General features: G+C 42.5%; 1 protein-coding gene across 2 annotated transcripts in view; it reads right to left on the bottom strand.

Moving 5' to 3' along the window:
• Window positions 1–1,103: 1,103 nt before the first annotated feature.
• Window positions 1,104–13,023, bottom strand: part of Skor2 (SKI family transcriptional corepressor 2) — a 57,308-nt gene continuing 45,388 nt past the window's right edge. For both annotated transcript variants that reach the window (XM_031366071.1, XM_031366070.1), the window contains exons 8-9: window positions 7,957–8,022; window positions 1,104–1,755 (exon numbers count right to left, since the gene is read on the bottom strand). In XM_031366071.1, coding sequence (XP_031221931.1) covers window positions 7,960–8,022 — 63 coding nt within the window. In that variant the 3' untranslated portion in view covers window positions 1,104–1,755; window positions 7,957–7,959. The remainder of the gene's footprint in view (window positions 1,756–7,956; window positions 8,023–13,023) is intronic.

Below are 13,023 nucleotides of genomic sequence, written 5' to 3'. Positions count from 1 at the left end.
TTTTAAAACGTTATGTGTATATGCCTGAATTTATGTGCACCATACATGCAGGGCCCAATGAGGCCAGAAGAGGGCACCATATACAATGGAACTGGAGGTCCGGAGTATTATGAGCCAGTTGTCGTGGGTGCTGAGAACCGAAGCCAGACCCTCTCTGTAAGAAGACCAAGCGTTCTCAGCTTCTGAGGCATTTCTTCAGCCCTAACTTCTTGTTTTTTATATATCCATGTATTTCAGGTGTTTGCTACAACATCAGAAAACAGGCAGCATGTCTCAACACAGATAAGAGCATTTATCTACCAGGAGGAAGTGCATGATAAGAGAGCCAGTGTGCAAACATATTAAACATCATGAATATACACTGTTAAAAAAATTCATTTTCCTCCTCTTCCTCTTCTTTGTGTGTGTGAAAGTGTGTGCACACTCAACACACACATGCACACACACGTACATGCATGTGCGTATATCACATGAATATGGAGATACCCACATAGGCATCAGTCCCCTGGGGCTGGACAAGTGGTTGTGAGTTGGTGGATGTAGGTGTTGGGAGCTAAATTTGTGTCCTCTACAAGAGCAGTGACTGTTGTTTCTCCAGCCCCATGGTGATGCCTTTTAAATATCTTTTAAAGTCTGTCAAGGAATGCCAATAGTCCGGAGTATCTTCTGTTAGGGTAGTCTTTGGCAACTTCAAGCTAAGAAGTCATCCATGGTGGACCCAGAAGTACCTCAGAAATTATTACTGCAAAGGGTCACCTTTTGCTTTTTCTGTTTATTACATCTAAAAGGCATCGTTGGCATAAAAACTATCATATAGATTTGGAGATTTGGATTTAACATCACAGCAAAGAGGAAGCCATGGTGCTAACCCTGACACCAAGTCTGTCAGAAGACTGGACGGGAACTGGAAAGAGTCTAAGGTCATGGATTGGTTCCCAGATGCTGAGGGCATCAAAGGCTAGCCTAACTTTTAATAATCATCTGTGAAGGAAATCTGTTTTCAAAAATAATTTATTCAAATACTTTATGCCAAAATAACTCTAAAAAGCATTAGTTTCTGAGTTGCCCCCAAGCAAATATGCACTTAACTACATGAACGCATCTATTACTTCATAGTTTTTTTATTATAGACTTTTTATCCACATGAATGTTAAAGAAACTACAACAGAGTTAAATACCATTTTTGATAACATGATTATATTCTTAATTACACTCAATATTAAACTGTAAAATATTTCCAGAGGAATACAATCTTCATACAGCAGGCAAAGTACCAGAGAGGGAGGGGCCATGTGTGTCTGTCCAGCTTGCTATGAAAAGCAGCTTCGTCTAAATGTAAGTCCCCATTCCCAGGATTGTTCTTCTGTCTTCTCTCCTCTATGAGTCATTTCCAGAAAAGCAAAGGACAATCATATGGTGCTGCAGAGACCACACGAACGTTTCCCCACTCAGCACTTCCTACCCTCTGGGATCAGCTATGCTTTCAAAACACAAATATTCAAACTTTGGTTCCACCAAAAGATGTGACAAGCATTGACCACTCTGGTTGGCTCCCCCCTCCCCCCTCATAATGAATGGCCGCCGTAGTCTATTTTACATGGTTGCCCATGCTGACTCAAGGTCACTTGTCCTTGGCTTGTCTCGAACCTGGTTCTGATGCCCAAGCCCAACCAGTTTGCAGTTCTTCTTTCTGCAGGTCCGGAGTGCTCAGTGGTAGGCTGTATCTTACAGAACAAGAGCGAGTGGGTCTGTCTCCTGGGAGGAAACAAAAGAACATGACAACCTAAGGAAACAAGAACACTTTAAGGGATGGGGAAGACATTACAGTTTCAGTGCACTTCAAATAAGTATGTGTGTGTGTGCGTGCTGTGTATGCAGATGTATAGGTTGTTGTGTGTGTGTTGTATATACGCATGTATAGTTTTTTTTTGTTTTGTTTTTTGTTTTTCGAGACAGGGTTTCTCTGTGTAGCTCTGGCTGTCCTGGAACTCACTCTGTAGACCAGACTGGCCTCGAATTCAGAAATCCACCTGCCTCTGCCTCCCAAGTGCTGGGATTAAAGGCTTGTGCCACCACTGCCCATATAGGTTGTTATTGTGTGTATTGTATATGCACATGTGTAGGTTGTTGTTGTTGTGTGTGTGTTGTATATGCACATGTGTAGGTTGTTATTGTGTGTGTTGAATATGCACATGCATAGGTTGTGTGTGTGTGTTGTATATACATATGAATAGGTTGTTGTGTGTGTATGCACACTGGAGTACATGCATGCCTATGAGTTTGTATGTGGAAGTCACAGGTCGATGTCAGTGTCTTCCTACATCACTCTCCACCCTATTTTTTGAGGCAGGGTCTCTCACTGAACCTGGGGTCCCTGATTTGGCTAGGTTGGATGGCCAGCGAGCTCTGGGGATACCCCTGTCTCTGATCTACCAGGGCTGGGGTTTCAGAAACACACAGCTTGCATGATCGATAGGCATCCAAACTCAGACCGGTATGTTTGTGAAGCGAGCGCTTTGCAGGCCTTGGACACATTTTGTTTTTAAATGTAAGCATGCTCAGTATCTTGTTTGTGCATATTTGTATGCTATGTTAGGTTCTGCGTCTCTGCTGACTTTGAAACAAACTAGAACTGTTAGTGCTCTGGTTTGCTTTGCCTGCTTCTCAGGAAAGGCGTTTGACTGGATTTAGAAACTCCAGTTTGTTGTTGGGCAAGAATTAAGCCAGCCTGTCATGAAAGAACAGACGCAATTCATGCTCCTTCGCCTGCTGGTTTTGGTTGGATGCTCTAAGGCATGCTATTTTGATTATTTAATATTATTATGTTGTCTTATGAAGTCAGTGAAACTGTAGAAAAAGCCTAAAGAATTTGTAATTCGAAGCCAACAGGAGCATCAGATCGGCACATTCATAACTGATGACAAGAGGTGAAGCAGACCACAGTCAGAGATCAGAGAAGCAGAGATTAAGTTCAGAGTCTCCGGCCAGACAGCAGAGAGTGGGCTCACATCTCTGCTCATCATGAAGGATGGAGTAGCAGCTGGCTGTATCTCAGTGATAAGAGAAGGATTAAATAAGACAGTTGGCATAGGCGCTGAGGACAGTGGAGACCCATGGCTATTAGCACAGGCTCTAAGAAGACCTCTGCCCTCTACCATCTGACAAGCATCTTCCTCTCTCTTCATCTTTTGGCCATACAAAAGGAAGGCAATATCTTCCAACATCCTTCTGCAATGTTTTTCTCATTGCTTTTTTTTTTTGTTATTCGAGACAGGGTTTCTCTGTATAGCCCTGGTTGTCCTGGAGCTCACTTTGTAGACCAGGCTGGCCTCAAACTCAGAAATCTGCCTGCCTTTGCCTCCCAAGTGCTGGGATTAGAGGTGTGTGCCACCACCACCCATTTTTCTCATTGTTTTTAAAGTTCTTTCTTCTGTACTTTTAAATTTTATTTATTTATTTATTTATTTATTTATTTATTTATTTATTTATTTAACAAGCAAAGTGAAAATCCTAGGGATTTAGCAGAGAGGTAGATATTCTCAATGTGGGGTTAGAAGTCACATTTTCAAACCCTCTAGAAGTGTCTCAAGTGTAGGTAGGTCATCTCCCGTGGCTCGTTTACATGTGCTTCCGATTTGGTTTTAATAAAAGTAGCCTCAGGGGCTGGAGGGACAGCTTAGTGGTAAACATGCAACACTATTGTGGAGGACCGGAGTTTGATTCCCAGCAGCCATGCTTGCTTGATTACACCTGCCCGTGCCTCCAGCTCCAGCGGATCTGACACCTTCCTCTGGGTTCTGTGGGCACCTGTACTCATGTGTACCCTGTCCCTCCCCACATAATTCAAAAATAAAATGAAGCTTAAAAAACAAAAGCAGCCTTCTAGAGTAAGAGAAAGAATGCAGCAAAAACCTGGGATGCAGGAGTGATCCCCAGGGCTGCAGAACAGGAAGAGACCTCACCCTTTTATAATGTATAGATAACAGCAAAGCCAAAACCATTGTGTGGGGTTACATTGTGTAATATTTAGAATCCTGCCCACTCCTCAGCGTCTCTGCTATTCAAGGAAGTCAAACAGGTGAGGACCGTGAATCCTGGCGTTATCAGTTGTCAGCTATGTGGGCCTCAGTGTTTGAATCTGTGAAATGGTGTCTGAAATGGGATCTACCTTACAGACTTACAACAGAGCTGTAAACCACAAACATAATAGAGCAAAATCCATTTGGTTGTGGATCTGGCATGGTTACTGCTAAAGTAATGGTAGGTAGCATTGCTACAGCTTGGAGGACAGTGTGCCACTGTAAAGGAGCCATCTTATGATGCCTTTCCCACTTAGGTGCAACAATGTAATTATTTTCTGGTAAAGACATGGGTGTTTTAGCCAGTTACTTGAATGACACTTGCAAAAGGATGAAGGTAATTAAAGAAAGAAACAGTGACAATTAGATCAACACTGACATTGTAACACTTTCTTTTGGGCATAGAGATTACAGGCAGGCCGTTCTGAGGTGTCTAGACAGGAGCTGGTCAGAGCAATCATTACAGACAAGGAAGAATACCAGAAATGACTCTGAAGTTAAACATGGGCCCAGGGACTAAAGAGATGGGCTCAGTGGTTGAGAGCACTTACTGCTCTTCCAGAGGACAGGGTTCACTTTCCAGCAATGAGAAAGCTCACAGCCATCTGTAACTCCAATTCCAGTGACACTTCCAACTTCTGTGAACTCCTGCATACATACATGGTGCATATACATACAGGATGCGCACATGCGTGTGCACACACACACACACACACACACACACTCACTCAAATAAAATAGGAAATGTTTAGAAGGGCCCAGGTAAGTATCCACATGTAACCCTTGGATATGTTTCTTAACTCTTTCTCGTTGCTTCCCTGAGCTCTCAATACAACAGACTAGCCAAGCAGAACAATGTCTAATCTAATGGGGCCTGTTTTAGCAGATGCTTTAGAGATAAATAAACTAAACTACCCTGTACACAGCTGGTTTCTAAACAAATAGAATTCATTGCCCCAAAGGGGACTGTGCCTAGGTTGAAGAAAGACTAAATAAATCCACCGATAATGGATATATTAAGGGTGAGTTAAGACACAGTGCATAGGCCTTAACTGTAGGCTTGATGTTAATAGGACTACCTTGGCTCTTCCGGTAGAATTGCAGTTACTGTGCTGGCCTGGGTAGATGCTTTAATTTGACACACCATGGAATTTCTTAGGTTCTAACAGAGGGCCAAAGAAGATTTGTGGAGCAGTGATATGTGGCAGTAGTTGCTGAGCTTATTAAATGGATTGCCTGTGGTTTTGAAAAGCTTCCTCCCCTTAATATTCATATTGGAATCCACTGGGTGGTATGAACACTGCCTTAAGGGTCGCTCTTGCATAAGATGCTAATGCATCAGGCCCTAATTTGGAAACCTGTGGTCACTCAGGAAGACAGAACCGTCTCTCTCCCTTGGTGTAATGATTTTTCGCTTGTAGTCTCTCTTGGGGTAACTCCTTGCAGTCTCTGCACACTGAAAGTCTGAGGCGGCCTCTAACAACGTGGTCGCGATTCTCTGCTTGGCTGAGTTAGCTAAGCACTTAAGTAACCGCTAATCTCCCCAAAGCACCAGGGTCTACTTAGAGAAATCCCTGTTGTCTGTAAGGATGGAAGCAAAATCAGCATGGGGGAAGCATTAGTTACTAAGCATAAATCAATGTCCTTCTCCACCCCGGGACAGCCATGGGCTATGCCGGCAGAGATTTCATGACTATGAGCGCCATGTCACCGTGTAGGTGCAAGATGGGCTTTTGTGACAAGCAGGGAAGATGGGATGGGAGGGAAAGGAAGAAAGCCTCGTTGATGTTCCTACACATGTATCAAGCCACCCTCTAATGGGTTAATCTCACAAACAATGAGTCAAGCATTCAGTACAGGATCTATTATGTGAGGCTCACAAATATGCTACATTAACTCATGTTGGGGGCAGGACATGGGATAAACCAGTTGGGAGCAAGGCAAGACTGTCATCAGTGCTTGAAACAGAAAAGCTAATTTATCTTGTAAATACTGACTCTGTTTCAAATGCAGACATCACTGTTTATTGGACGTCATAACTTGTAGGCTTTGGCAAACGAGTGTTATACAATGGTTATTTTTAAACACTCATGCTAAAAAATTTTTTCCCGTGATTTGAAGAATATTAGTTTGGTGTTTTCAATACTTATTACCCCACTCATTTGGGTTGTTTTTGTCTTGATTACCTTGATATTCTGACTTAAGGTGGAATCTGAACACCAGAAAAATTCTCATTCACTTTACTAGTACCAACTTTCTCTACCATAATATGGAAAAAAAAATCATCGAGTTAACATCAGACTTAGTAAAAATATTTTAGTTGAGAGCCACACTCACACGAACCTTTGAGTTTAGCTTTGTGGAGATAGCATAGGATACTTTTCCTTAATCTCTGTTGAGAACAAGATGTCCAGAACAGAGTAGATAGTACTGTGTCTAAGGCTGCGTGCCTTGGCACTTCTTCCTAGCTTGGCAACACAGACACAAAGTGTCACATCTCTCCTCTCTGTATTTCATTTTTCTATGAGTGCTTCACAGGATTTGGAGAGACAGAGGAAATGCAACATTATCATTACCAAAGCAAATACAGACGGCGGGCAAGGCCAGTCATGCTCACATGGTAGATACACAATGAGCAGAAGAGAAGCCTGGGCAAGAGAAAGGACGATGAACCCCCTTTGTAAGGGTTTCCCTCACAAATAGACTCTAGCAAGCTAAAAACACGATTCAGAGCGGGGACTCTCACATCTTCTGAAGGGAATGGATAAAATGCACCCCTTGCCCATGAGCGGGAAGAAATGCTACCCCGCGGCTTGGGAGATGGTGTGGCGGGTGAAGTGCTTGCTGTGAAAACACAAGGACCTGAGCTGGGATCCTCGGTACCCACAGAAAACCTGGGTCTGGTGGCGCATGTCTGTAACCCAAGCACATGGTGAGGGGATGCTAGAGGCAGGTGGATCGTAGTAGCTTGCTGCTGCTAGTCTAGCTGAAGTGGTGACTTCCGGTTTCAGTGAAGACACCGAATCAAAAAGTAAGATAGAGAGCAATATAGGAAGCATTGACTTCAGGTATCCACATTCTGCATGGACAGGTGTTCTTGTAGATGTACATTTCCGCGCACGCGCGCGCGCACATACACACACACACACACACACACACACACACACGAGTACCCTGGACTTGCCCTGATGCAGAAATTCTGACCCTTAGATCATCCTCACCTATTTTCATAAAAACAATCATGTTCTAGGTTTTTGCAGCCTTACAATTCTAACGAGTGTGTCTTCCTCCAAAGGCTGCTTCTGAAATTCTTAGGCATGCTTTGACTATACTTAGAGAATTTGCACTGCCCGTTTTCCCTTAAGTTTAGATTTCTGGTTTGTTTGTTTTTTTTAAATTGTTGCCAGGAATGTGACCTTGAAGCTGGTTTCATTTGAGAGAACTACTTTGATTTAGGGAGAGGCCAACTCACTATTCCCCGGACAGCAAGTCCCCATTGTCTATATTACTCCTCAGTTCATGACACCATGGGGAGTGACTCACCCAGAGTCAGACTCCAGCATCGGTGAGAGATGACACACTGCTGTTGTTTCAGACCCCCACAGACAAGGAAACATCAGAATAGAATGACTGTTGTTTCTACAGACTGGATAGAGATGTTTTTACATTTAGGAGTTTGCCACCATAGTTCTAGGAAGCCCTTAGTCATTCATTCAGGAAGTCAGAGCCCGGGATTGCAAACGCATTTGGTATATTGACTTAAACACTGGATACAACGTTCTCAATGCCTCGGGCGATTACGAACACCTCAATAATGAACACCCCAGCTCTGGCAGCAGGGATTACTGGGAAAACCTGTCTCTACTGGCAGTCTCACCTTTTAGCTTTTGCTGAGATGGGCGCCAAGCTTCTCTTTCCTGATTAAGCTCGCTGCATAGGGGATCTGCAAGACAGAAGCAACAAGCAAGGCCATCAAGCTGGAGACAGGTGCTTAGTGGAGACCTTTCACCCCCTTAACAATGCCAGAGGATCTTGTCTGCAGAGAGGAAAGCTCCCGCAGCCGGGCAGCCTGAGGCCGCTGGAACACAGCATCAGAAAGGCCACCTCCACGCAATCCCAAGCAGGACTGTTGCTATAGGTAATCACTGAGGTTAATATGAGGCAGTTTTCTTTTCAAAGGGTATTAATAGTATGCTATTATTAGTATTTGACAAGTGAGTTACAGTGTTGAAATAGGTCCAAAGGGCACAACCGATGAATGTGATTACAAACTAGCTCAAGGTAATCAGTTTAATTAGAGTGTTTTCTTTATAGAACATGCTATCATTGTGAGTCACAAAGAAGACTAAGTATAAATTATTACTGTGGGTAAATTCTCAATTACTGATGACAAGAACTAGAAATACCTGCACTGAATGGGAGACATGGTTCATTCTATCTGGAGGGACTTAAGAGTGAGTCTGAATAGTGGGTTGTGAATGGGAGCCTATCACATTTGATATGCGACTTTTCATTAGAAAATCCAAATGGCTGAGAGCAGGCACATACATTATTTACATTTGCTTTTATACTGACCCCGGTCAAACGACTCTGTCATTGTCTTATTTTAACCCTGGACAAGCATCTCTGTCATTGTGTTACCTGCTTGCATCATTATGAGGTTAAATTTAGGACTCTAAATTTGCATCTATGTTATATTTGAGGAAACAAATATCTAACCCTCTTTTGATATTTTATTTAATTTTATCTTGTGTATATAATTGTTTGGCCTGCATGTATGTGTGCACATCGACTTCATGCAGTGTTGTAGAAGGCAGGTGGGGGTGTCAGAATCCCTGGGATTCTTACTATAGAATATAATATACTTAGTTATAGACTATAGTAAGATACCATGTGGGTGCTAGGAATTGAACCTGGGTCCTTTGGAAGAACAGCCAGTGATCTTAACAGCTGAGTCATCTCTTCAGCCTTAATACTCAGTCTTTTAGAATGTAACCCAAAAGATGACTGTTACATACAAGTAGAAAGAGGAAAAATACAATCATTTTTCCTTCACTTAGATAATAATTCCTCTCTCCCTACTTCTCTCTCTTCTTCTCTTCCTCTCTCCTCCTCCCCTCATCTTCCTTCCTTGTTTTCTTTCTAGCTCAGACTGAATTAAACATGGGATCCTCCTGCCTCGGCCTCCCAAGTATTAGAATTATAGGTGTGCACCAGTGTGCTTGGCTATAGAATATCTTGATATTTTGTTAACGCGTCTCTTCACTCCCAGTCTTTTAATGGGTATTGGTTTTACTCTCTTGATCCACTCACTGGTCCACACATGAACCTTTATCAACGGAAAGAGACTGAGAGATGACAAGGCCGAGGTGACTAAGAGAAGCAGGGCCATTTTGCTATAAAACTGGTCACTTGAATCAGGCAGTGTTCTGATGGACAACAAGAAGATAAGAATAAGCACCTCGCCATTTTGAAACATGAACACACCTGATACAGTGCAAGCAGCAGCGCTGAAAATTAGCGAATCACACAACAGCATAAAGAGTTCAGTGCTCCGATCTCATATGGTAGGATGTGGGCTAAGTCATCTAGGTAGCTGTGACAAGGCAGTTAGATAGCTCTAGCCACCTCTTCTCCTGGGAGGTTATGTTATACCTGTTATTTCAGAGACACCCTGAATGGAGGTTTCCCAGTCTGGTGTAGGCTGTAAATACCAAAGAACATGGGCGATCTCTCCTGTAAGCTGTGTAATATGAGAGTCTTGAATAGAATTTTATCATTTAGGATAGTAAGATCTGACACAAACCCCCGAGTGAGATAAATGAACAGAAAGACATGCTCGTTCCGTCTTCCTGTTTACAAAGGGTATTTAAAGTGAGGATCAGATACCACAGGACTTTATTGGGGCCTGCTATGTGCCGAGCAGTGTAGCAGAGACATTCATAGCATCCGGGACCACTCACCAACGTGAGTAAACCACGTACCAACCCACAGAGAACTGCAGGAATGATGCTTCTGTCAGCCAAGTCTCAGATCTCTCCCCTCTCACTTCCCCTCCTCTCCACACTCCTTCTTCCCCTCCCTTGCTCACATTTATCTAGCTAGGAAAGAGGTTGGGGGAGCTATCTTCAAATAACAGCATCGGGGTCTCAGAGCTCCAGGTTAGAACTTAAATGGCTGTGGAGAGTTGTCCTCATACAAATGCAGGTTTCCATGTCTGCGTCTTTGGAGCAAGGAGAAAATAAAAGCCAGGCAATGCAAGGACAAAGAATGAGTCTGGCCCTGACTCATGAATGATAAAGAGAAATTATCACATGGCCCACTTGTTCCTTAAAACTGTACTAGTTTACAGAGTCTGAGACACACTTTTCCTTGAACATCTTCACATCTTCAAAACCAGATGTGTGATGATTGATTGTATATTAGAATTATAGTGGGAAGATTTTTTCTCTATGAGTTATTAGGCAATAGTACCTTACTCAACGGATGGTTTCTCAGACTCTATAGAACATAATACTAGGTTTACAGATGTCAGCAAACACTCCTGGCTCAGGAGCTTCATACATTAGAGGATCTGTTTAAGCTATTTAGGCCTATGGAAGCCTGCTGGAGGACTTACAAAAAGCTCTCTTTTCATTTTGATCAGTGTGGAAATCACGAGGCTTGGATAGAGAACTTTAAAATGTTATATAACTTTTACCTTATCCAGTTGACCCTAAGAGGTCAAAAGCATTGGTATCTCACGGAGAGAGGGAGAAAGAGAGAGAGAGAGAGAGAGAGAGAGAGAGAGAGAGAGAGAGAGAGAGAGAGAGAGAGGGAACTTTCTTGTTTGTACCAAGGGACAGTTAGTTTGAGTTCAAACACTTGGGTGAGTCAGTATCTCGAAGCTAGAAACATGAGCAGATGCCCCAGGATGGAAGGACATCATTGTTAAGACACGGGGCACTTGATCACTAGTGGAAAAGATGCACAGTGGTCAAAGTCTCTCTATAGCGTAGAATCTTATGGTAGCTTCTGTGGAAGTTCAGATTTTCATCAAGCTCAAAGGCTTGCAGGGACCTCCTTAACACATATACTTAGCCACAAAAGAAAAGCTTTTTAACGTCTCTGGGAATCTTTTTGTAAAAATACAAGACAGGAACAGTTCTGTCTGTCTTTTATGGAAATGAAGTCAAGTTCTCCTCCCGAGGAATACGAGACAGCATCCGGGGAAAGATGGTTGTCATCGAGAGGCTGTGTTCTTGCCAAGGAGCTGGCTCAGAAAGACCTACAGTTCCCCAGTAAAGAGCTACCGTGTTCCCATCCAAGGATGTGGTAAGCTGATTTTACAAGTTCACCACGAGTGAAACATCAGTACTAAACTTATTGTTTGGATGTTATTTTAATTGGAGGCTTTTAGTGGAGCGGGGTGCTTCCAGTTCCCGAGCTGCGTGTGCTTGCAGCTTTCTAAAACAACAGCAGAGGGCGCTTCAAGACTGGCACATGTGTTGTAACTCTCAGCCTGGCAGTAGCTGTCAAGCAGGTTCAGGAGCTAAGTCTGGGTCTAGCCCTGGATTGATGGGGTACTCTGAACTGGTAGTTGATAGCATCCTTGAAGATCTCTGGGTTTGAAGAGCGTACCTTAGGCAAACCTACAGTAGTTGCTTAGACAGATGTACTTTATTTTTATTTTTTTATTTTTTTGGTTTTTTTTTGAGATAGGGTTTCTCTGTGTAGCCCTGGCTGTTCTGGAACTCACTCTGTAGGACAGGCTGGCCTTGAACTCAGAAATCCGCCTGCCTCTGCCTCCCAGGTGCTGGGATTAAAGGCATGCGCCACCACTGCCAGGCCAGATCTTAAAGAACGATGGTCAAATTAACAATGAAAAAGAAATCCCATCAAGTTCTTGCTATAAATTGTTACACTTTCCAGGACTTAGATCTACTTCGATTAAAGGATTATATACAGAGGAAAACACCTTCGCTTTCCCTCCAACCCTAATAGACAGTGGATTTTACTTTTAAAAGTTGAAACATTCTCCTGGAGGCCCTGTATCTTTTATTATGCTAAACAATTAAAATTTATGCAAATTTGCTAAATTTTAAGAGTTTTGCTTTTGGTTCATAAGTAAAGAAATGTCTGCTTTTTGTAGAAATAAATCTGGCTTCATGAAGAAAACACTTTAAGCACTTGAAAACTCATAACAAGGGTGGCAGGTTTTGTTTTGTTTTGTTTTGTTTTGTAGGCAAGTAATAGAAAATTCAAATTTTAAGTATTATTTTAAGAGTTAGCATGTGGCCATTTGTAAATGTCAAGTAACCTAATTTTGTGTGTGCTCTAATGCTAGCATCACAATATATATACATTTATTTATAAATGCACAAGGAGACACCATCATATAGCCATTACAAGTTTGTATTCAACAAACTAGAATAAGAAAGCGCAGAAATTATAGTCATCAGAGGATCTAAAAAATGTAGGAACCAAAGAAATTCATAATTTTCTTTTTATGGCAACGATGCCCAAGATGCTTTCTATGGAAGTGTTTGAACAAGAACACCATGTAACAACACAGAAAGAATGCTCTGTGCATCTACAGTATAATAACACAGAAGGGATGCACTGTGCATCTACACTGTAACAATACAGAAGGGATGCGCTGTGCATCTACACTGTAACAACACAGAAAGAATACTCTGTGCATGTACAGTATAACAACACAGAAGGGATGCACTGTGCATCTACAGTGTAACAACACAGAAGAGATGCACTGTGCATCTACACTGTAACAACACAGAAGGAATGCGCTGTGCATCTACAGTATAACAACACAGAAGGGATGCACTGTGCATCTACAGTGTAACAACACAGAAGGGATGCTGTGCATCTACAGGAGCTGTAACAACACAGAAGGAATGCGCTGTGCATCTACAGTGTAACAACACAGAAGGAATGCGCTGTGCAT

This window comes from Mastomys coucha, unplaced genomic scaffold, assembly GCF_008632895.1.
Source record: "Mastomys coucha isolate ucsf_1 unplaced genomic scaffold, UCSF_Mcou_1 pScaffold13, whole genome shotgun sequence".
Classification (NCBI taxonomy): Eukaryota; Metazoa; Chordata; class Mammalia; order Rodentia; family Muridae; genus Mastomys; species Mastomys coucha.
This window is presented reverse-complemented; position numbering and strand designations above follow the sequence as displayed.